This window comes from Sus scrofa, chromosome 6, assembly GCF_000003025.6.
Source record: "Sus scrofa isolate TJ Tabasco breed Duroc chromosome 6, Sscrofa11.1, whole genome shotgun sequence".
Classification (NCBI taxonomy): domain Eukaryota; kingdom Metazoa; phylum Chordata; class Mammalia; order Artiodactyla; family Suidae; genus Sus; species Sus scrofa.
This window is the reverse complement of record NC_010448.4, coordinates 142,456,731-142,482,431: the sequence shown is the minus strand read 5'-3', so window position 1 is coordinate 142,482,431 and position 25,701 is coordinate 142,456,731. Positions and strand designations below refer to the sequence as shown.

The 25,701-nt window shown below is 40.1% G+C and overlaps 1 protein-coding gene and 1 pseudogene across 1 annotated transcript in view; one reads left to right on the top strand and one right to left on the bottom strand.

Moving 5' to 3' along the window:
- Positions 1-25,701, top strand: part of CTH (cystathionine gamma-lyase) — a 31,431-nt gene that overhangs the window by 3,921 nt on the left and 1,809 nt on the right. Inside the window, 9 exon segments of the mRNA NM_001044585.1 lie at positions 1,500-1,581; positions 3,480-3,575; positions 6,253-6,362; positions 7,916-8,047; positions 11,264-11,321; positions 11,794-11,871; positions 13,665-13,817; positions 16,673-16,794; positions 18,628-18,680. Coding sequence (NP_001038050.1) covers positions 1,500-1,581; positions 3,480-3,575; positions 6,253-6,362; positions 7,916-8,047; positions 11,264-11,321; positions 11,794-11,871; positions 13,665-13,817; positions 16,673-16,794; positions 18,628-18,680 — 884 coding nt within the window.
- Positions 13,827-16,030, bottom strand: LOC106507651 (annotated as a pseudogene).

The following is a 25,701-nucleotide window of genomic DNA, read 5'->3' as shown; positions in this document are numbered from 1 at the left end:
AATACTAAATGATATCACTTATATGTGAAATCTAAAAAATAAAACTTAACTAGTGAATATAAGAGGAAAAAAAAAGACTCAGAGACAGAGAACAAACTAGGGGTTATCAGTGGGCAAAGGGAAGTGGAGAGAGGGAGGATTGGGGTAGGAGATTAAGAGGTACCAACTACCATATATGAAACAAATGAATTGGAAGAATATGTAGTAAGAATGCATAGTACAGGGAATATAGGCAGTGGTGTGTAATGACTATAAATGGAACATGACTTTAAAAATTTGTGAATCACTATGTTGTACACCTATGAAAATATTGTACATCAACTATACTTCAATAAAATATATCAGTAAAACAAAATGACTGGATGAATTCAGCATTTGTAGGATCCGTTCACAGCTTCCTGTTGGGTACTAAACAGAACAGGCATCACTTATGTTTTAGGAAACAAAAAGTAAGTTAGAAATAGGGTTACTGGGAGTTCCCGGCGTGGCTCAAGGGTTAACAAATCCGATTAGGAACCATTAGGTTGCGGGTTTGATCCCTGGCCTTGCTCAGTGGGTTAAGGATCCGGCATTGCCATGAGCTGTGGTGTGGGTTGCAGACGCGGCTTGGGTCCTGAGTTGCTATGGCTGTGGTGTAGGCTGATGGCTACAGCTCCGATTAGACCCTTAGCCTGGGAACCTTCATATGCCGCAGGAGCGGCCCTAGAAAAGGCAAAAAGACAAAAAAAAAAAAAAAAAAAAAAAAAAAAAGAACGAAATAGGGTTACTTTGTTGGTTCAGGTGGTTGCTATTTCCTAATATCCCTAGATTAATGGGTTGAGGTGAATCTAACATAATAATAATGCTAATAATAAAATGCACCACTAATTTAGTGGTTAACACAGAGTTTTGCTTAGGCATCACACAGGGAAGTTATTTTTTATTTTTTATTTATTAGGGCTGCAGGTGTGGCATATGGAAGTCACCAGACTAGACATCAGAACTATAGCTGCCTGCCTATGCCACAGCCACAGCATGGCCAGATTTGAGCTGGCCTACACCACAGCTCAAGGCAACACCTGATCCTTAACCCACGGAGCAGGGCCGGGGAACGGGGCCAGGGATTGAACCTGCAGGTTCATTTCTGCTGAGCCACAATGGGAACTCTGAGAACTTATTATACATGATCTAATATTATCTTCACATCAGTTTTATGAACTCTAGATATCTATATCTTATTCCCATTTTATAAGTATGGAGATTGGTTCTGGGAAATGTTAAGTAACTTACCTGTTGGCATGTATTTCGTGAGTGGCAGACACAGCATTTAAATCCAGTTTGGCTGACTTCAGAGCTTCTCCGTACCACTCTGGCCACGACACTGTTTTGCTTCTGTCCGATGGCCAGACATCATAAATAACAGAAAGTCATTATGGTAGGATGGACCCATACTTGTGGAGATGTCTAATACTCTGATAATAAATTTAAATCTCTAATAATGAACTCTAACTTTCCTTCAGGGTTTTGAGTACAGCCGTTCTGGAAATCCCACCAGGAACTGCTTGGAAAAAGCAGTGGCAGTGCTGGATGGGGCTAAGTACAGTAAGTAATTTTCATTTCAAAACTTTTAAAAAAATCTAGGATCTATTCTTATATGTATGGAGAAAAATCATAGAGGCACAGAATGTAAAAGTGGAAAGAAACAAGGATTAGCTAGTTCAACAACACTCTTATTTTTCTAAGACATTGAATTATTTGCCCAAGGTCCCGCAGATGGCTTACTATGCATATATGTAAAGATAAGGTGAAAATAAATATGAATAGAAGCAAAATGTCAGAATTTGTCTCTCTCTCTCTTTTTTTTTTTTTCCTTTTCTAGGGCCGCTCCCGTGGCATATGGAGGTTCCCAGGCTAAGGGTCAAATCAGAGATATAGCTGCTGGCCTACACCACAGCCACAGCAATGCCAGATCCAAGTCGCATCCGCAACCTATACCACAGCTCAGGGCAACGCCGGATCCTTAACCCACTGAGGGAGGCCAGGGATAGAACCCTAAACCTCATGGTTCCTAGTCGGATTCGTTTCCGCTGCGCCACAGTGGGAACTCCAAAATGTCAGAATTGGACATTTCTTTTTTTTTTTTTTTTTTTTTGTCTTTTGCCATTTGTTGGGCTGCTCCTGCGGCATATGGAGGTTCCCAGGCTAGGGGTCTAATCGGAGCTGTGACACCAGCCTATGCCAGAGCCACAGCAACTCGGGATCGAGCCGCATCTGCGACCTACACCACAGCTCACGGCAACGCCGGATCGTTAACCCACTGACCAAGGGCAGGGACTGAACCCGCAACCTCATGGTTCCTAGTCGGATTCGTTAACCACTGCGCCACGACGGGAACTCCAGAATTTGACATTTCTTATTCATGTGAATGTACTCTTCATTGGAAGCTGTCCATATAAATAGATAACAGGTAACTCATTTTTATAATACTACCTATAAGAATATAAGCTTTCTTATACTCTGGTTCATTCACCTGCTATTTTGTGTCTGAGAATAGGGCCAGGGAACATTTGTAGGAGTCAGGTTTCCTTGATAAGGTGCTCTCAGAGATTAGGGATTAACTCTCTTGAATCTTGTGTTTTTTGCCCTGAAGGGAGTAAACTGCTATTAAATCATCTTTGTATTTGTTGGACAAATGATGCTAAATAAGGGAAGAACAGTGAATAGAAAATAAAAGTCTTAGGAGTTTTCTCCCAGCAGGAGTGTAGGAATTGGAGTGTCAGTGTGAGTTTTGGGGGTTTCCTTGGGATTTTTGGTCACTGTCTTTCCATATAGTTAATGGATGAATCATATCTTAGCTCTCTTTCTCAACTTTGAAATTTCTTTAGAGTTGGATACTTTTAAACTGTAATTGAATTGGTAAGTGATCTTTTATCTCAGAATTTTGTAAATAATTATTTCATTAAAGCTTGTCAGAGAAATGTTATAATCAAAATGAAATTATGTATTTTTTATCTTTTTTTTTTTTTTTTTTTGGTCTATTTGCCTTTTTCTAGGGCCACACCTGCGGCATATGGACGTTCCCAGGCCAGGGGTCTAATCGGAGCTGTAGCCACCGGCCTACGCCACAGCCGCAGAAACAGCAAAATGGGATCTGAGCCGTGTCTGCCACCTACAGCACAGCTCATAGCATTGCCGGATCCTTGACCCACTGAGCGAGGCCAGGGATCGAACCCAAAACCTCATGGTTCTTATCGGATTCGTTAACCACTGAGTCATGACGGAAACTCCCTGTATTTTTTTTATCTTAAAGAGATTTTATCTTTGAAGTAGAAAGGGGGACTTTGTGATGGAGTTAAGCAGGGGATTTCTGGTGACTTAATAGTGATGGTGTCCTCTTCTCAACAGAGATAGGGATGCCAAGTGATGCAAGTGAATACTCTAGGTGTTTTTAACCTATAGGTCTGACTTTTTGGCTTACTCTAATTTGGTTTTTATTTTAGGTTTGGCCTTTGCTTCAGGTTTAGCAGCCACTGTGACTATTACCCATCTGTTAAAAGCAGGAGACCAGATTATTTCTATGGATGATGTATACGGAGGTACGTGAGCTCACGTTCATGCTGTGCCAGCTGATATTTTAAGGACAATAAAATGGGTCCTGAAGTATATTAACAATGCTACCAGGATTATTGATTCTCTTTTCAAGGTGTGATAAACACCTCCATGCTGGCTCAGACTTGGTAAAAGAGGAACATAAACACTTAGGGTCTATGCTCTAGAACTACTTGTAAGAGAGATTGTTTAATAACAATTTTATTAAACAATCTCTCTTAAGCTGCTGGAATGAAGATGTTGGATTGATTAACTATCAGACATATTCTACTATGGTGTTTAAAGAGAGGTTTCTAGGGAGTTCCTATGGTGGCTCAGCAGAAACGAATCCAACTAGTAACCATGACGCAGGTTTGATCTCTGGCCTCACTCAGTGGGTTGGGGATCCAGCGTTGCCATGAGCTGTGGTGTAGGTCTCAGATATGGCTCGGATCCCATGCTGCTGTGCCTATGGAGTAGGTTGGCAGCTGTAGCTCCAGTTTGATCCTAGCCTAGGAACTTCCATATGCTACGAGTGCAGGCCCCACCCCCCACCCCTGCCTCCGCCAAAAGAAGAATGTTCTATTACAAATTAAAATTTTTACCTGCAGTGAAGATGGACTATAACCCAGGTCATTCTCAAAGGGCTTAACTCTACCCAACCCTTTACCTTTATTCCTTGCTGCCCCCAACCCTTGTTCCTTCTTTTTTTTTTTTTTTTTTTTTTAGGGAAAATTTTGAAAATCTGTTCATAGCTGTGGACTCTTTTTTCCAAAAATATATTTAAGACCACATCCAATGTTTATCATTCTAATTTTAAGGTCAAGGAATCTTACTCCTTGAAGCCATCTATGGATACAAGTTTAAGGACTTTAATTCCAAAATGTTTAAATGCTAGTTATATAAAGTGGCAGGTAGGAAGGTAAGGAAGACAGATGGCCTTAACTTTTTTTTTTTCTTTTTAGGGCTGCAGCCACAGCATATGGGGGTTCCCAGGCTATAGTTCCAAATCAGAGCTATAGCCACTGGCCTACACCACAGCCAAAGCAATGCCAGATCTGTGCCGCATCTGCAACCTATAGCACAGCTCACGTGAGTGCCAGGTCCTTAACCCACTGAGCAAGGCCAGGGATCAAACCTGCATCCTCAGGGATGCTAGTCAGATTCGTTTCCACTGAGCCACAGTGGGAACTCCCTGAAAAAAAAATTTTTTTTTAACAATTCCTTATATTCTTTTTCAACCTTATATTACCTAGGGTCTGTCTACCAAAAATCCAGTTCATCTTTTTTTTTTTAAATGGCTGCAGCTGAGGCATATGGAAGTTCCCAGGCCAGGGATAGAATCTGAGCCGAAGCTGTAATCAATGCTGCAGCTGCAACAATGCCAGATCTTTTAACCCACTGTACTGGTCAGGGATCGAACCTGGCCCTGCAGTGACCTGAGCTGCTGGAGTCTTAACCCACTGTGTGAACCCACTGCACCACAGCGGGAAGTCCTCCGGTTTATCTTTTTTTTCTTTTCCTTTTTAGGGTCTCGCCTGCAGCATATGGAGGTGGCTTGGGGTCTAATCGGAGCTGCAGCTGCTGGCCACAGCAACACTGGATCAAGCCGTGTCTGCGACCTGCACCACAGCTCATGGCAACATCGGATCCTTAACCCACTGAAAGAAGCAAGGGATCGAAGCCGAAACCTCATGGTTCTGAGTCAGATTCATTTCCGATGTGCCATGATGGGAACTTCTTCCAGTTTATCTTTGATAAAGTTTTTTTCCTTTTTTGGTTCACTATTAGTAGCAGAAAATTTTTCTTTAAATTTACATAAATAAACATCGAATCCAGAACAGTATTTATAAAAGAAACTATTTTAAGTTGAATGATTTATCTTCTTTTGCTGTAAAACTCTAGTAGTTTGATTTACATTGTCTCATTTGTTAGAGCATTTAGAACCACATAACAAAAAGATTGAAGAAGTACAAAGGATGATAACCAACTGTTTTCTGTTACCAACGTATAATCAGTTTAAAATTTTATTTTGAACATTTCGTTGACATTGGTTCATTTATTTTAGATTTGAATCCTAGAAAGGAATTATTCAAAAAAAGATTGATGTTTCAGGGAGTATGCCACTTAATGTTTGAAGAGTAGAGATTGTGTATTCTAAGAAACATTTTCTGCTTCATGCTCCTTGATGTGGGTATTAAGTATGTTCTATTTGACTACTCAACTTTTAGTTTAAAATTTAAGCCTCATATTCTTTTTTTTTTTTTTTTTGTCTTTTGTCTTTTTAGGGCCACACCTGCATCATATAGAAGTTCCCAGGCTAGGGGTCTAATCAGAGCTGTTGCTGCCAGCCTACGCCAGAGCCACACAGCAACACCAGATCCGAGCCAGTCTGTGACCTACACCACAGCTCAGGGCAATGCCGGATCCTCAACCTACTGAGCGAGGCCAGGGATTGAACACCCATGGTTTCTAGTCAGATTCGTTTCTGCTGCTCCATGACAGGAACTCCCAAAACCTTATATTCTTAATACAAGATGATGAAACTACTCTAGCAGTGTAGATTTCATTGTTTCTTTATTGGTGATTGACACTTCCTTATATTTTTAGTGTTTATAACTGTAAGGAATGAATATTTCTTAATACCATGTTCTTTTCATTTTATCTGATTCCCTTCTACCTCAGGTACAAATAGGTACTTTAGGCAGGTTGCAGCTGAATTTGGTCTAAAGATTTCTTTTGTCGATTGTTCCAAAAGCAAATTGCTAGAGGCAGCTATTACACCAGAAACCAAGGTAACTCAATTTTCAGTTTGTCTGTTTTTCTTGTGATGTTTTATTTTCATCATTTCTGTTTACGTGAGGACATAATTTAAATCTGAATAACACAGTTTACTAGAAGCCACTGGAAACCATCAAGATTAAGACAGGTCTGACTTTTCCTGTTTACATGCATTCTGTAACGGGATTCAAATTCTAATTCTGTATCATAATTGGTGTATTATCATGGGCAAGTTATTTAACCAACATCTCATTTTTTTCATTTGCAAAATGTGGATATTTGTACCTGCTTGATAGAAAGGTGGCTGTGTGAATTAAATAAGGCATGTGAAACGCTTACTATAATACCCAATACATGCTGACTGTTGAAGACTTCATTAGCAAGAGCAGACAATTCCTTTTTTTTGGTCTTTTTGTCTTTTTAGGGCCACATCTGCCACATATGGAGGTTCCCAGGGTAGGGGTCCAATTGAAGCTGTAGCTGCCGGCCTACACCAGAGCCATAGCAACGAGGGATCCCAACCAAGTCTGCAACCTAAACCACAGCTCATGGCAATGCCGGATCCTTAACCCAGTGAGTGAGGCCAGGGATTGAACACACAACCTCATGTTCCTAGTCAGATTCGTTTCTTCTGCACCACAATGGGAACTCCTTCTCTCCCTCACTCTTAAACCCATTCTCCTATTGTGGCTCAGCAGGTTAAGAACTCAACTCGTATCCACAAGGATGCAGGTTCGATCCCTGGCCTTGCTCAGTGGGTTAAGGATCTGGCATTGCCACAAGCCTTGGTGTAGGTCACAGATGTGGCTCGGATCTGGTGTTGCTGTTGCTGTGACTGTAGAGTAGGCCAGCAGCTGTGGCTCCAATTCAACCCTAGCCTGGGAGCTTCCATGTGCCTTGGTTGCAGCCCTAAAAAGAAAAAAACGTACTCTTCAAGTTCTGGGGACTTATTTTGTAGTTTCTTGGGCACCTGGTGTCATTTAAGTTGCTATTCAGGGTATTTTTGGCGTAATAGGGGGAGTTCTCTTTATTTAGATTTCTTTTTCTTGGTCACACTCAAGGCATGTGATTCTCGAGCCAGGGATCAAACTTGAGCCACTGCAGTGGTAAGCTGTATCCTTAACCCACTGTCACCCAGGAACTCCTGGGATAGTTCCCTTTATTGAAAATTCAAGAATGTAACCTTAGACAACCTATGTTATTTATTTTTGAGGACAAAATTCCCAGGCATCGAACCATCCATGTCTTTGGAATTCATCCTTTTTTAATGGAAAGTAATTACGATAATTAAATTGAATGCTTTTCTGCCCATATGTACATTATCTCATTTGGTCCTTATAACAACTGTATAAGGTACATATTGTCAATCATTGTATAGATGAAAACTTAGGGGTATATAGAGGGTTAGTTACTTAGCTATGACCCCAGAAATTCATGGGGTGAGAATTCAGATTCAGACCTTCAAACTTTGTCATCCATTGTCTTCCAACATAGTTACAGTATATGAGAGTATTATGTTTGTGCAGTTTATTTTTATGAACTTTTGTCATTTGCTGAATTATTTTAGCTTGTTTGGATTGAAACACCCACAAACCCTATCTTGAAGATGATTGACATTGAAGCCTGTGCACAGATAGTCCATAAACATGGAGATATTATTTTGGTTGTGGATAACACTTTTATGTCTGCATATTTCCAGGTAAATGAACATTATATTTTTTGCATGATTAGTAGACTAAACAGATACCTGTAACTAGGAGAGAAAGGATTTGTTTACTTCATTAATTAGACAAAGAATTAAAATTGGATCTTTTCTACCTTTAGTTAATGGCTTTTCAGCCCTAGGTTAATGTGCTGTAGGTGACTTTGTATATATATATATATTTTTGTCTTTTCTTGCTATTTCTTTTTTTTTGGTCTTTTTGCCATTTCTTGGGCCGCTCCTGTGGCATATGGAGGTTCCCAGGCTAGGGGTCAATCGGAGCTGTAGCCATTGGCCTACACCAGAGCCACAGCAACGCAGTATCCAAGCCATGTCTTCGACTTACACCACAGCTCATGGCAATGCTGGATCTTTAACCCACTGAGCAAGGGCAGGGACTGAACCCGCAACCTCATGGTTCCTAGTCGGATTCGTTAACCACTGTGCCACGACGGGAACTCCCCAGCTCATTTTCTCCAGCTCTTCAATTACACAGATGTTTAAAAGCTCAGTTGTTTACATTCCCCATTCTGTACTGGGTCCCTGAATTTGACCCAGGCTACTGCCTCTCTTGTGAGTGGCTGACTCCCTGGGAGTTTGCATAAACCTGTTCTTCATTGTCCTCTGTTTTATTCAGAAGGCACTACTGTATTTTATCTGCTTTTCATGAAGCACATTTCCTGGCTACATGGCATTTAGACAGCTTCATGGGCCATCTACCTTTGGCTCATGATGTATCTTTGACTGATAGTTACATTGGCTAGTCAGTTTCCAAGTGAAAATCTTCTGGCATCATTGATTTGTCCCAAGTGATTTTCACTCTTGGGAGTCTTTATCCCAGCTCTTTACCCATGTATCTCTTACAGTAGGCCGGTTAACACAGTGTAGGATTGCTCTAGCTGAGTCATAGTGACTCCTGTGTATTCTCAAGGATATTGTATGAATTGTTTTAGCCTGGGCCTGCCCAGGTTACTCACCATGCTTGGCCCTTTTTCTTCTACTACTCTCACTAAAATAGGTCCAGTTTTTCTACCTTTCTGAAGCCCACATCACATTCCTCATGGTGGAGGCTGCAGTTTGCTTCATTTCAATCTGGATTCATTCCAGTCGAATGAATCACAATCACATTGTCCCCAGGCAACCACATGCATCCGTTTCAGAAAGCATATCTTCTGAAAAGGTCCTCCCATTGTTTTCCCCTCATAGAAAACTGGATATATTCTTTCTTCCCTGCCTTTTGTCTTCTGGATCTTCTATAAATCCCACAAGACAAAATGGTTATATTAGCATAAAGTTGGAGCATAGAACCTCTGAATTCAGGTAGTTTGGGTGTGAGCCATGACTCTACCAGTTTTTTAATCTGAATGATCTATTTTTTCTTAGTCTCTTTTCACCATCTGTGCATTAGAGTCATAAACGTCCAATAAAGTATTTTGAAAAATACTTCACTGAGTTACGTATTTACCATAGTCTTGGTGCACAACAAGATCAACGTATGTTAGTTACTGGTTTTTGTTTTTCCTTTTGACCACAGAGTTTATAGAATGTTAACACTGGAAGAGACCTTGTTGCTGAAACTTAGCCTCTATCCACTGGTGCCAAATAGAAACACAGAGACAGAGTTTTGGGTGAAGTAGAAATGAGTAGCTTTAGGAGTTCCATTGTGGCTCAGTGGTAACAATCCCCACGAGTATCCATGAGGACGTGGGTTCGATCCCTGGCCTTGCTCAGTGGGTTAAGGATCCGGCGTTGCTGTGAGCTGTGGTGTAGGTCACAGATGCTGCTCGGATCTGGCATTACATGTAAGGAAGGATCAGAGTAGGGGCAAGCTTCATAAAGCTGGCGTTTTAGTTGTCTTTGAGATGATCACACCATGACCTTTCTGGAATGAAGAATGTTTCTTCAAGTAATTAACATCTTCCATTTATTGGGGGTTTCAGTTCTACAGAAGAGCTCAAAGATGATGCTATGTGTATCTCTTGAGGAGAAACCAGGACCCTGCCCCAAGCCTGCACCATTGTTTCTTGACTGCTCCTCCTTTGTCTCTGCAGCCTCTCCCTTTCCTGAGTAGCAACTGCTTGAACCTACCCATTAGAATTCAAGGAAGGTCTTGGAGGCTGAATGAGGCCTATTTCCTAAAAATAAGAAGTGGGAGAAATAGGCTTTTGGGCCCAGGAGCCACACAGGGCCCTGCTTGTTTTCAGCATTGCGCCCATCACTTTAGAGATGAGCAAATACCTGTGTAAATAGTGCTTTGAGTACTTAAATCATCCCCTTTTTTTTTCTTCTTTGATGCACCTGTGGCATATGGAATTTCCAGGCCAAGGATGGAATCCAAGCTATAGCTGTGATGTATGCCATAACTGCAGTAATGCCTGGCTGCATTAACCCTCTGCCATGGGCCAGGGATTGAAACCTTGATGCCACAGAAACAACACTGGATCTTACCCCACTGTGTCACAGTGGGAACTCTGATCTTATTTTTGAAACCCTAAATGAAAAGTCTCATAGCCCCTGCCTAGTGAGGTTAAACACACACGCGCACACACACACACACACACACAATTTTAAAGAAAATATAAATGGAAAGATGTTGATGTTATATTTTTCAGTGAACAAATTGACTATAAATAACCCTCACTGTAAACAGACATTTAAAAAGGATTACTTTGCCAGGAAAATTGAGTGAGGGAAAACAATCCAAACAAATTTCTTCATAAGTTATTTTACACTTGACACAACTAGTAAAATAAAAGTAATGAAGAGTCAATAAAAGCAAGGTCAAAGGTTACAATGATTAAAAATCTAAGCAGATTAATTTTATACTTCTTGACATAACAATTGCTGAATGTTTGTCAGCTATTCTCTGAGTTTACTAAGTCATAAAATGCAAACATCTCTCCTCCAGGAAATCAGTTTAGGTTAGCAATTGCTCTAAAGAAACAAGTTCAGAAAACCTGCTCACCTGGGTTTACCTGTCATTTCCAGGGAATTTGTGCCTTTGGATTGAATACTGGGTCCAATACATGGTATTTGTATTTGGTGGGAATGAGAAAAGGGAAAGAAAATATCGGAGATCCTGGAAAATTTTAAGATGTATGTATTTTTGAAAAGTTAGAATAGGAGTGGAATTTACAATAGCAAATAGACAAGTAATGGAGCATATTTTCAAGCAATTTCTCATTTAAAACAAAACCCTTTTATTTATTTCAGCGGCCTTTGGCTCTGGGAGCTGATATTTGTATGTATTCAGCAACAAAATATATGAATGGTAAGACGTGCACAGCCTACACTTGAGTGCTGTTTTCCATGGATAGGTGAAAAGAACATCAGCTTTGATATTTTGATCCCTTTTCTATTATTATTCAGATTTTCTCTGACATGTAGAAAGTAAGAAAATTATGTTTTCAGTAAATACGGGATTCCATTTAAAACAGACAAAAACTATGCTCATGGTTTTTCAGCAGAGGGTTAAAATTTACTATAAAGGTTATAATTTTACACTGTTGATAGCCTAAAAAGAAACATTTAATATGATTTTAATTTTATTGTTTAGGTATAGCTTTTGCTACTATTAAATTGAATAAAGTATATTTAAACTTATTGTATAGGGCTTTTTCCCAGAGAGCTTTTCCAAGTCATGTTTAGAAATTATAAAACAAGGAACAAACATACATTGTTTGTAACTTTTTTTAACAAGATTTTTGTTGTTGTTGTTGTTGCTTTTGGTTTTGTTGTTTTAGGCCACAGTGATGTTGTAATGGGCTTAGTGTCACTTAATTCTGAGACTCTTCATAGTAGGCTCCGTTTCTTGCAAAATTGTAAGTATTAAAAGCCTGGATTTCTCCTATGTTTGATATTTGTATTTCCATTAAATATTGTGAAGGAATAGCGTTCTACTAATTTAGGAAGAAATGAGAGCTATAGGGGGAAAATAATTTTTTTTAGAGGAAAATAGAAAAACTGGGTTTTAAAAATAAAAGTTATGGCATGATAGGGCTTTACAACATGACCAAGGGATTAGTTTTGTTATTTTTAAAATTCACGTTAATTTTGGGATTTTCTTGTAGCACAGCAGTTTAAGGATCTGGCATTGTCACTTCAGCAGCTCTAGTTACTACTGTGCCATGGGTACCATCCCTGGGTGGGAACTTCCACATGCTGCAAGCACAGGAAAAAAAAAAACCCTCCAAAAAACCAACAACAAAATCCATATTAATTTTGATTATAAATTGGTAAAGCTTAAGTGAATTTTTAGTTTTAAGACTTGATTTTTTTTTTTTTTTTTAAGCATTTGGAACAATGGCTTTCTTATACCTTTTATATCTGGAATGGTGATTAATTTTAAATGGCATTTAAGATATAAACTGATATTTTTCAACAGATCTTCAAACATCTGTTTTCTGTTTAGATTGTTTAGTTAGCTCAGGTTTGGTTAAGAGTTTACTGAAAGAGACTTGATTTTACAACTGCAATTTGACTGAAAGATAAGATACAGACATAATTAGAAGTAAAAAATCCCTTCGAGGGAATAAGTAGTAGAGCCACAAAAGGGGATGCTGGGGAAGGAAACCAAAATACGTTGCTTGCTAAATTCCTTTCATTTATAAAAAGAAAGAACTGAGGCAGGTATCCTGGAGGCGAGGGAGATCACAATCTGCTTGATTCCAAAGCTAATTAGGGGAATTCCTGTCGTGGCTCAGTGGATAATGGACCCAACTGGTATCCATGAGGATGAGGGTTCGATCCCTGACCTGGCCTCTCTTCAGTGGGTTAAGGATCCAGTGTTGTGGTGAACTGTGGTGTAGGTCACAGACACCGCTCGGATCCGCCTTGTGGTGTAGGCTGTCAGTCATAGCTCCGATTCGAGTCGACCCCTAGCCTGGGAACCTCCGTATGCCGCAGGCGCGGCCATAAAAAGACAAAAGACCAAGGGGAAAAAAAAAGCTAATTAGAACACTGCAAGAACACTCAGTATTCTAGGAGTTGAACTGCTTTTTTCCTCGGTATGTTATAATACTTTTTCAAAGAAATACAAGATTAAACTATGCGCAGTGTCCTTTCCTTAAAATCATTGAAAGGACTACTGATGCTTATATTTGAAAAGTTCATATCATTGTGTTGTACTTAGTTTTCAGGATATTCATTTATCCTCATTTTAAAGCCCATTTCTCTAAGCATCTTTGATGCCTCCTTCTCATGCTTCTAATTTGATATATTATTATTATTATTTTGTCTTTTTGCCTTTTCTAGGGCCGTTTCCCACGGCATATGGGGGTTCCCAGGCTTGGGGTCGAATCGGAGCTGTAGCCACTGGCCTACACCAGAGCCACAGCAACGCGGGATCTGAGCCGTGTCTGCGACCTACGCCACAGTTCATGGCAACGCCCTTAACCCACTGAGCAGGGCCAGGGATCAAACCTGCAACCTCATGGTTCCTAGTCAGATTCGTTAACCACTGCACCACGACGGGAACTCCAAATTTTTCCTACTAAAACTCAAACATTGGGCTTTGTAGCTGGCCTCTTAGTCACTATAATGCAAAAGATCAGTGAGAGACTTTTCTGTGTCCCTTCTCAACTTCAGTCCAACCCAGGACATGTTCATTTTGCAGCTCTTGGAGCAGTTCCGTCTCCTATTGACTGCTACCTCTGCAATCGAGGTCTGAAGACTCTACAGGTCCGCATGGAGAAGCATTTTGAAAATGGAATGGCAGTTGCTCAGTTTTTGGAATCGCATCCTCTGGTAGAAAAAGTTATTTATCCTGGTATGTTATTCTGCTTTCTAAGCACATGTGGTTATACTAGGATTTTAAGTGTTATTCTAAACATCCTGTTTATGTAACATTATTTATAAATGTTAAGTACTTTCTTATATTTTTATGTTGTTCACTTATCATAAACTTCCATATGCCGCAAGCAAAAAAAAAAAAAAAAATTAGTCTTATATATTAGATGTTCCTCTGATGGCCTTTAGCTTAAAGGTCTGTCTATACCTATTCCAGGATTGTGACCTTTTACGTTCGAGTTTATTTGCTTATGATTTTGTGTGTGTGTGTGTTCACTTACTTTAACACTACATTTACGGTGTTATCACCATGGAATGTAAATTCAGATGAGAAAAGAGAATTTCACAGGTGCAACAAAGCATTCTATAGTCTCCCAAAGTTTGCGTATAACGTCTGACCAAACCAGCCTGCTCATAAATCAATAACCTCCATTATAGATAATTTATTTAGTTTAACATTTATGATGCTTACAGAGAAAATAAACTTACTGCACATGTTTAAACAGTATTTTTCATTTACTTTTGCATTAGCACTTCAAATACTTCTATTTCTAGATGAAATTTAAATATTATTCTAACATAACAGCAGCAAAACATAGCTCTGCAATTATAAAAGTGCTAAATGGGGATCCGTAATTAAATTATTCTCCTGTTTACAAGTATGATTCTGTAATAAATACTACTTCTATGTAGCTCTGTTACCAGCTTTTTATGTTTGGCTTAAAAACACACCAAACATACTGTCAATTGTAGAAGGCTTATAATGTTATATTGTATGCACTGTTCTGAAAGGGTACCTCAAGAGCCAAGCAGCCCTTAAAACTGAATACTTAGTCCACAGGGCAGTCAGAAAAGAGTTAAATTAACTGGAGTAAATAGGATTTCTACATTACATCAAAAAGCATGTGATATTCTGCAGCAGCTGGGAGTATTTCAGGATTGGCATGTTGTCTTTAGAACTAATTTCAACAGAGACGTTTAGGAAGGTGGATATTTTACCACTACCAAATACATTTAAAGGTGACCTGTTTCTTTTGTGCTAATGTGACTCCCCTGAATAACCTAGCTACTAAACTGGTCACCAGTAACTTGGTCGACAGGCAAATCACACCAAGAAAGAAAACCAGTATTCAAATTACTGTGTTAATGTCTGATCCACTTAATTTATTTTCAACATAAATATATAACCTCAATATGAGATGTCTAACTAAAGCAAGCACCACCAAGACCAAGACAGCATCTCTTCTTCTAGGTTTAGGTTGTGCCCAGAATTCCTGATACATGGAATAACCCATACCAAGAGTCATTGCTCCCACAGCAAAGCCTTGGGCAGCCACATGAATGTATTTTAGTATTTCCCCTGCTCTTCAATTTATATAATCCATATGCAGTGATTGCAGCAAAACCTGCCATTGCAGTGGGGACAAATGGTGCCTCTTTTGCTTTTTGAATAAGTTTAGATCCCTGATCCTCATCATGTGAAGAAAGAGAAACATCTGTGTCAGCTGACATAGTGATTGAAGAATCTTCCCACTACAGCAAGATCTCCCAAGTGCCAAATTGCTTTTGGTCCCATGCTCACACTCACCATCCGGCCGGCTTCTATTTGCTTATAATTTTATCAGCCTGCTGTTCTGCACTAGTTTTAACTTTTACCTACTATAGATTGAGAATTGATACTTATCAAGTTGAAACTTGATGCCTATGTACGAAGTTTCCCCAAAGTTCTCTTACTTTTTAAAAAAATTCCTGCACCTCTCATAGCATCTAGAAATGCTCATGTGGAGTTTGCAGACTTAAGTACTACCTTTTGGATTTATGTTACCATTCTTTTAATTTGGTCTTAAGTAAGTAGTTATTTTAAACCCCTTTGAGATATGTGGCCATGTAGTCTTGGGTGCACAGGAGAATTAGACTTGATCCCTGCCCTCAAGAAATTTAGATAAGCCAAGGCAGAAATACACATGAGACTAAATACCCTAATATGTATGCTAGATTGATTGGTGTATGTTTTGATGGAGGGAGGGAGAAAAGTTTTGGGCAGTGTCCTGAATGGGTAGCATTTGTCCAAAGGGCATGTACAAGGGATTTAAGGCTTTTTCAATAATTGTTTATTGGGAGTTCCCAATGTGGCTCAGCGGTAACAAACCCAGCTGGTATCCATGAGGATGCAGGATTGATCCTGGCCTTGCTCCGTGGGTTAAAGGATCTGGCAATGCCTCGAGCTGTGGTGTAGGTCACAGCTGAAGCTTGGATCTGGCGTGGCTGTGGCTGTGGTGTATGTAGGCTGGTAGTTGTAGCTCCGATTCAACCCCTAGCCTGGGAATTTCCATATGCCACAGCTGCTACCCTAAAAAAGACAAAAACAAAATAAAATAACTGCTTATTAATTGCCAACCATTGGCCAGGCTTTGTATTAGGAATTAAAATCCAATTATTACCCAAAGAAATTTCTTTCTCCTCATGGAGCTAGTCTGGTGGATAAAACAGATATTAAGCAAGAAATCAGAGGATATAATTAACAGAGGGAAGGGGGCAGTCCGTAGGGAGAATGTTCCAACTTAAAGGGACAGCTTGTGCAAAAGTCCTGAGATGAAAAAGGGTGTGGTACCACTGGTGTAAAGAAAGCTGGTATGGCTAGAGCATGGACAAGCTAGAGAAGATATGTGAAAATGAAGCTAGAGAGATAGACAGGGGCCAGAACAAGAGGCCTGATGTGAATGTGGCATACAGCTCCTTACGAGGCTTATTCGCAGTTTAGCTAAGCAAACAGTGACTTTTTTGTTGTTGTTCTGAAATTACATGTTTGACTCTAAAATAAGACTTTGATTACAGGGTTGCCCTCTCATCCCCAGCATGAGTTGGCAAAGCGTCAGTGCACAGGTTGCCCTGGGATGATCTCCTTTTATATCAAGGGCTCCCTTCATCATGCTGAGACCTTCCTCAAGAGCCTGAAGGTAAACTCTCGGAACAGGTTTTTCAATTGTAGACAAGTTAAGACCTTCTAGCATTATTATATTCATTATTTCTTACTTCCACCCAGCTTAGATTAATGTTTTTGTACCTATAGGTCACACCCACAAGCCTCTTTGTTGTGAAATGTGTAAGGTTGGAACATCAGTGAAAATAAGTGATAACACGAGTTTCCTGGAGGCCTAGCAGTATCAATAGCCACATGGAAGAACCAGATGGCTCTGTGTGTGTGTGTGTTTAGGGCCTCACTTGCCACATATGGAAGTTCCCAGGCTAGGGGTCAAATTGAAGTTGCATCTGCTGGCCTATGCCACAGCCACAGCAATTCAGGATTTGAGTCGCATCTGCAACCTACACCACAGCTCATGGCAATGCTGGATCCTTAACCCACTGAGCAAGGCCAGGGATCACACCAGCATCCTCATGGATACTAGTCAGTTTGTTACCTCTGAGCCACAACAGGAACTCCAAGGCACTGGTTTTTAAATTTAAAGTGAACCACCTTTTCAAGTGAGTTTTTCTTTTTTCTTTTTATCTTTTTTGGCTGCCCCAAGGCATATGGAGTTCCCAGGCCAGGGATCAGGTTCAAGTTGCAGTTGTGACCTACACCACAGCTGCCACTATGCTGGATCCTTTAAACCACTGTGCTAGGCGAGGGATCAAACCTTCGTCCTGGCATTGCATAGATATCACCAATCCCATCACACTACAGTGGGAACTCCTCAAATGAAATATTATGTGAAACTTCAGTAGTTTGGGGGCAGTGCACTGCCAAAAGTCTGTTCTGAAATCCAGCCTAGTAATGACTATCCAAACCTTGTGCGTCTTAGGCTGCACCTGCCTAGAGTGAGAGAAGGGAGGCCTTTGTCAAACAGTCACAGAGGCAGGAGCCTCTCAGGGGCCCTGGGAAAGAGCCTGTGTAACTCCATACATACCTTGGGCTTACACTGAGCTCATGTGTAAGCTCATGTGTAATGTATTTAAGACTCTGAGTTTTAAATTCTATAGATCTAAAGAAAAGGATGCTGCCAGATTAGTCAAAATGCTACTGGTTCTAAAATATGTCCACTTCTAAAATCAGAAATATAGTAGGGTATGGAGAAAGGAGTTAAATGCATGTGTTAACTTCATAAGTGATAACCTATTAACAATTAAGTGTGTATGACATTAGATTTCTTTTTTTTTTTTTTTTTTTTTTTTGGTCTTTTGCTATTTCTTTGGGCCGCTTCCGCGGCATATGGAGGTTCCCAGGCTAGGGGTCTAATCGGAGCTGTAGCCACTGGCCTATGCCAGAGCCACAGCAACTCGGGATCCGAGCTGCGTCTGCAACCTACACCACAGCTCACGGTAATGCCGGATCCTTACCCACTGAGCAAGGGCAGGGACCAAACCCGCAACCTCATGGTTCCTAGTCGGATTCGTTAACCACTGCGCCACGACGGGAACTCCCTAGATTTCTTTATTTAAAGGATAACCACAGAGATAGGTCTCAAATGTAATACTTCTGAGGTTTTAGAGCTCATGTTCAGTATTACTTAAGTATGAGGTCAAATAAGGAAGATTAAAGATTAAAGATTCACCTTAATCAACTTTTAGTATTTTAAAAATTAATACATAATATTGGTGAAATAATTATTATGGATTTTATTCTCATTTTTCCCCAAGTTGTTTTTTTTTTTTTAACTCAATTTACAGTTTATTCATAATCATTATTATATTCTATCCCCTGCCCAGGCCATTTTATTAAAACCATTAATTTTAGATTTCAGTATTTTTGTTTTAGTGGAAGATCTAAATTAATGTTTTCTTTGTCATAGTTATTTACTCTGGCTGAGAGTTTGGGAGGATATGAAAGTCTTGCTGAGCTTCCGTAAGTATATTTCTGTTTTTCTGTTTTTTTTTTTTTTTTTTTGGTTGCACCTCCGGCATGCAGAAATTCTGAGGCCAGGAATCCAAACCGTGCCATAGCAGTGACCTGAGCTGCTTCAGTGACAATGCTGGATCCTTAACCCACTATGCTGCCAGGGACTCCTATTTTTCTCAGTATTTTAATTTTGATTTCAGCTCCAATGATTGTTTGGAAAAGGAGTAGGATAAAATTGGGGATAATTCAAGATATTTAGCAGCAGGGCAGCATGGCACTGTCTAGTTGGAATGGGCTCTAACTCAGTAGAATGGAGACAAATAAAAATCTAATGGGACTACTAATCAGTAAGCTATGTCCTCCCAAATATTGCTTTTTTCCTGTTTGCCTAAAGGAGATTCCAGCAGTAATTCTCAGGCCTCTGACCCAGGAGACTTTGTACCAGAAGCGCTAATTTCAAGGTTCCCAGGGAGGTGGAGAATGTGTTTCTGATAACCTCTACATTCTTATTTGTCAGAGGAGGGCACTTGTTACCATCCAGCCCATTTATTTTCTGTTCTCTCTGGAGTAAACCTTGAATGGCTCATGTTGTCTCTAAGATAAACCCAATTCCTGGCCCTTCACTCACTGACAGAAACAATTCATCTACTTTCATCAAGGCATCAGAGGATATTAGGACACAAAACAGCCTCCGATCAGAGAGTCCAACAACTTACATTACAGACAAAGAAACAAAGATTCAGGAAGTTTTGCTGCTTATTCAAATGTCACTCAGGAGTATGTTAGCAATTTCACCTTGAGACTTTGCATCAGAAACCATGAGTGAGGAGGTTAAAGCAGGCTAGATCTGAATTTAAGACCACCAATCACTTAACCTTTGAGCTTCAATCTTTCATCTATAAAATGGTCTTAATAGTTAAAATAATGATTATTATTGAGTACCTGTCCCAGCAAGCATTTCTGAGCTACATCCTGATATATATATATATTTTTTTTAATGGATGCACCTGTGGCCAATGAAATTTCGCAGGCCAGGGACTCAATCCAAGTCACAGCTGTGACCTATATCACAGCTGCAGCCACACTGGATCCTTTACCCCACTGCACTGCATGGGATTAAACCCATGCCTCTACAACAACCTGAGCTACTGCTATCAGATTCTTTTTTTTTTTTTTTTTTTGAAATTTTTATTTTTTTTACAGAATAAAATACACACATTTAAACATACAGATTATTATAACATGGATCTTAAGAAACAGATTGACTCCCTCTGCTGAAGTGGAGTGGAAAATATGCTGAGACAAATAGGAAATTTATTCTATACTTTATCCCATTTTGTATGGCTTTCATCCTTACTATTTAGTATTATCTATTACATTTCAATTTTTCTTTAACAATTAGCATTATATTAAAATTGTTATATTATGCAAATAAAATTTATAAAGAAGAAAGCCTTATATACCATTAAATATTTTATATAGCATAGTAAAAAGAATAACTTAACTGGTAAGCATAACAAAAATAATACACCCTCTGAAAACAAGTAAAATATAAAATGCATAAACTGGTTAAAAAACAGTGTAACTATATAAATATGTCCTCACAATTTGTTACATCTTATTGATTCTTCGATATAGGTATTACACCATTGTAGGTGATGTTATAAATAAGACATTATAGATCTTACCTTGTATCATGTAGAGAAATGGTTATTAATAATACAATCGTAAAACTGAATTATTTAATTGTACAGTTGCATTATTTAATTATAATTATCATAAATTCTTTGATGGAGAGGAAATCAGAATCAGATCTAAGAAGACTTCAGCATTCTGAGAATGATGTCAAATGACCCCCTTTATGGTGGATTATGCAATTACTTACTATGAGATATATTTCTTCTCCAGAGATTTCCTTGTTTGTGTATCAATTGTAGATTTTTGGTTTGCAGTTATTCTGAAGTTTTGATATAAGAGTCTATGTGTATATGAGATTGTTTTAAGTTGTTCTCTTAATTGCAAGTACATCTCCAGTGTCCTGCATTTGTACCCACCTCTTTTCATGATTTCTGATTTTGGTGGTATAATTGTGCATGGATGATTTTGTATCTTTACTGTATATATACCTTTACTGTTAAGCCTTGTCATTTGTGGAATTTTTGTTTTCTGTTGCTGTCTTTTCTTTTCTGCCTAGAGAAGTTCCTTTAGTATTTGTTGTAAGGCTGGTTTAGTGTTGCTGAATTCTCTCAACTTTTGCTTATCTGTGAAGGTTTTGATTTCTCCTTCAAATCTGAATGAGAGCCTTGCCGGGTAAAGTAATCTTGGCTGGAGGTTTTTTCCTTTCATCACGTTAAGTATATCATGCCACTCCCTTCTGGCCTGTAGAGTTTCTGCTGAAAAATCTGCTGATAACCTTATTGGGGTTCCCTTGTATGTTACTTGTTTCTTTTCCCTAGCTGCTTTCAAGATTTTCTCTTTGTCTTTAATTTTGGTCAGTTTGATTATTATGTGTCTCGGTGTGTTCCTCCTTGGGTTTATTTTTTATGGTACTTGTGCTTCCTGGATTTGAGTGAGTGGTTCCTTTCCCATGTTAGGGAATTATTCAGCTATTATCTCTTGGAATATTTTTTCTGTGCCCTTCTCTCTCTCTTCTCCTTCCGGCACCCCTAATAATACGGCTGTTGGTGCGTTTAACGTCGTCCCAGAGTTCTCTGAGACCCTCTTCATTTCTTTTCAATCTTTTTTCTCTTTTCTGTTCTGCATCCATAATTCCCACAAATCTGTCCTCCACCTTACTTATTCATTCTTCTGACTCCTGTGTTCTTCTGTTAGCTGCTTCTAGTGAGTTTTTTATTTCAGTTATTGTCTTTTGCATCTCTTCTTGTTTAAGCTTTATATCTTGTATCTCATTGGTTAGTGTTTCCTGTAAGTTATCCATCTTTGCCTCCAGTTTATTTCCAATGTCTTGCATCGTCTTCAGCATCTAAAAGACTTTAGACAGTCTAAAGTCTTTTTCCTGGAGGCTGAGAATCTCCTCATTGCTTAGCTGATTTTCTGGGGTTTTTCCTTTCTCCCTCATCTGAGTTATAGTTCTCTGTCTTTTCATTTTTATAGGTGTTTGGTGTGGTGACCTTTTTATAGATAATAGAGCTGTAGCCTCTCTTACTTCTGGTGTCTGCCCCCCTTGTGGCTGAAGTCAGTATGGGGGGCTTGCTGTAGGCTCCCTGATGGGAGGGGCTGATGCCTGCCCACTGGTAGGTGGAGCCGATTCTAATCCCTCTGGTGGGTGGGGCTTTGTCTCTGGATGGGATTAGGGGCTGCTGTGTGCCTGAGGCTCTTTAGGTAGCCTGTTTACTGAGGGGTGGGGCTGTGATCCCACCTGATTGTTGTTTGCCCTGGGGCTTCTCAGCACTGACTGATGGGTGGGGCCAGATTTTCCCAAAATGGCCACCTCCAGAGAAAGGCAACTGCTGAATATTCCCGAGAGCTTTGCCTTCAATGTCCTTCCCTCACAACAAGCCACATTCACCCCTGTTTTCCCAGGATGCCCTCCAAGAACTGCAGTCATGTTTGACCCAGATTCCTATGGAGACCTCACTCTGCCCTGGGACCCAGTGCACGTGAAAGTCCATGTGCGCCTTTTAAGAATGGGGTCTCGGTTTCCCCCAGTCCTGTGGAGCTCCTGTGCACAAGCCCCACTGGCCTTCAATGCCAGATGCTCCAGGGGCTCTTTCTCCCAGTGTCAGACCCCTGCACGTGAGGGTTTGATGTGGGGCTCAGAACTCTCACTCCTGTAGGTGAGTCTATGTGAACCAGTTAGTTTTCAGTCTGTGGAGCTTCCACCCGGGAGGTATGGGGTTGTGTTGAAATCGCCCCTCCTGCCTCTTGATATGGCCTCCTCTTATTTCTTCTGGAGTAGGGTATTTTTAAGGTTTGCGGTCCATTTGGGTGGAGATTGCTCAGTCTTTAGTTGTGAATTTTGTTGTTTTTTAGGAGAGAAGTTGAGCTCCAGTCCTTCTATTCCTCCATCTTAATCCTGTCTTGCTGTCAGATTCTTAAACTACTATACCATAGTGGGAACTCCTGTTTTTAAAAATGTTTCTATGATCATGTTATTATAATTATTACAGGGATAAATCAATGTCATTGCCTATTCATTTTCAACTGTATTAAATGAATGGTATGTTTCTATGTTCTAATTTTCATAAACATTTCTGGAGTAACTATGTTCTGAGGAATGTCAGGGCTTACCAAAATTTCCTCCCCTTTTATAGTAAATAGTTTATTGAGAGAGTCAGGCAATTTCATAATCTTAAAAAAAATAATAATAATTATGCCCAAATAATGATTCAGATAATTAAGATAACCCAGGGAGGTTTTTGTTAGTTTTTCAGGAAGATGCTTGCTAGTAAGTCTGGATGCACAAGAGGGCACACTCAGCATATGAAATTGGTTTATTTTTCATAGTGATGAAATATGTATTACCTTAAGGCTCTCTTAAAAATAGACCTTACCTGGAGTTCTCTAGTGATGGCAGTGAGTTAAGGATCCAGCATTGTCAGTGCAGTGGCTTGGGTTGCTGCTGTGGTGCTGGTTCAATTCCTGGCCTGGTAACTTTCACATGTGGGTGTGCTCCCCACCCCCCCAAAAAAAGATAGACCTTTCCTGATTTAGTTAGGGATTTCATTTAAAGTTATTTGGCCCTCAGGCACTGCAGCTAGGCTCTAAGCCCAGTGCCAGTGTCAGGGCTTGTCTGTTCTATCACCCTTATTGTCTCCCAACAATACAACAACCAGCGCAGCACTGAAGTCAGGGAGGAGAAAGTAGAGCTAGTGTATACTGGGTTGGTCTCTGAGCCTAATAACATGTGTTAACTTGGTGACCCTGGGAAAATTACTTATCTTCTTTCAATTTCAGTTTCCTCAACTGTAAAAATGTAGATAACAGTGTACCCAGCTCTTAGGATTGTTGTGAGAACATAGGGGAAAGAAATCCCCAAGCTAATGCCTTACTAATCCATACTAAGTACCCAATAAATGTTAATTGCTATTATGGATTATTATTTTTTATTAGGCACAAATATTCTAGGTACTTGTAAGTGCTTCGTATATGTTTCTTCCATTCATAACTGTGACAGACTTTTGAGATAGTTTTTTGTTGTGGTTGTTTTTAGGGCCTCACCTGCAGCACATAGAAGTTCCCAGGCTAGGGGTCAAATCTGAGCTATCTATGGCTGCTGGCCTACACCACAGCCACAGCAATGTGGGATCCAAGCCTCATCTTGGACCTTCACCACAGCTTCACCCGGCAGTGCCAGATCCTTAACCCACTGAGCAGGGCCTGGGATTGAACTCTTGTTCTCATGGATACTAGTTGGGTTCATTACCACTGAGCCATGACAGTAACTCCTGAGATAGGTTTTATATCCAATTTTTATCCATTTAAGAATATGAAGTAATGCACATAAATGATTTAGTTGAAGGAGTTCCATTCGTGGCTTAGTGGGTTAAGGATCTGACATAGTGTCTGTGAGGATACGGGTTCCATCCCTGGCCTTGCTCAGGGGGTTAAGGAGCCAATGTTGCCCCAAGCTGCAGCCTATAGGTTGCAGATGCAGCTCGGATCTGTCGTTGCTTTGACAGTGATGTAGGCCAGCAGCTGCAGCTCCTATTTGACTCTTAGCCCAGGAGCTTGCATATGCCATAGGTGTCGCCCTAAAAAAACCCAAAAACAATAGCAAAAAAAAAGATTTAGTTGAGTACCTGTCTGATGGTAAGCAATAAAATGTGATAGCTACTGTTGTTTTAGATAATGGACATCTGACTTTGAGGATAGGTAACTTTTCAAGCCCTTACACCCAGTAGGAGGGGCTGAGATTTACACCCAACTCTATTGGTTCCAGAGGCCTAAGTTCTTATTTCTATGCTTTTACTTTCTTTTAAGGAACTAAGAGCCTAAAAAGGCAGAACATTTTAAGGAGGATGTTTGCATGTACAACTTCATTATAGTGATAGAAGATATTCATTTACTTTGAGCACAACTAAGATTTGTTTCTCTGGACCTGAAGCAGATAGGAGAAAGCGATTCCTTCTGGTGGTGGGGGGGACAGGGGTGAGTGCTGGCGTCAGTGTACATCTTAGTGCTTCTTAAGACTGTAAGCCTCTCCTCCATGATGGCTCGTCCCCTAGATTCTCGCTCCTCTGAGCTCTGGCAATCCTCCATGCTTGTTCAGCATTCGCTGTAGACTACTTTATTTTTTGAATTTTCTTTCTTCTTTTTTTTTTTTTTTTTTTTTGGTCTTTTTGCCATTTCTCGAGCCACGTCTGCAACCTTACACCACAGCTCACGCCAACGCCAGATCCTTAACCCGCTGAGCAAGGCCAGGGATCGAACTCGCAACCTCATGGTTCGTAGTCAGATTCGTTAACCACTGAGCCACCAAGGGAACTCCTGAATTTTCAAGTCTTTAGCTCCTGCTTTGTTATCTAGGGTAGAGAAAATATCTCACTCTTGGTTTCCCCGTTCTTGCTCCAGCACCTGACCCATAAGAGGTGCTTTACCCTTACGCATGCTGACGATGATCATGCATTGCTAGATGGTTTTGAACCTCTACTGAGGCCTCTATGTCATGAGCCTCATGCTGGACTTCCTAATGCTTAGCGATCGGTACTAGTGATCCTAGGCTGTCTTTCCCTAATCTGCCTCCAAAGTCCAGTTCTGGATTGATCTTTTGACCCAGAGGAATTAATGCTGGCCAGCTCTTGTCCAAGAGTCCTCTTGTAGGTCCAGCTGGATGGTCACGGTGTGTATGACTTCTGGCCAAGGATTCATTCAGGCTGGTGTTAAAATCCACACATCGGATACTGTGTCTTTCCCTCCTGTCTGGAGGTGCTCAACTGGTCCTTCAGTGTCTGATTGAGTATACCTTACTGATGGTGTAAAAACAATAAAAGATCTTGGTTTTCTTTTTCTTTTTTTTTTAGGGCTGCAATTGAGGCATATGGAAGTTCTCAGGCTAGGGGTCTAA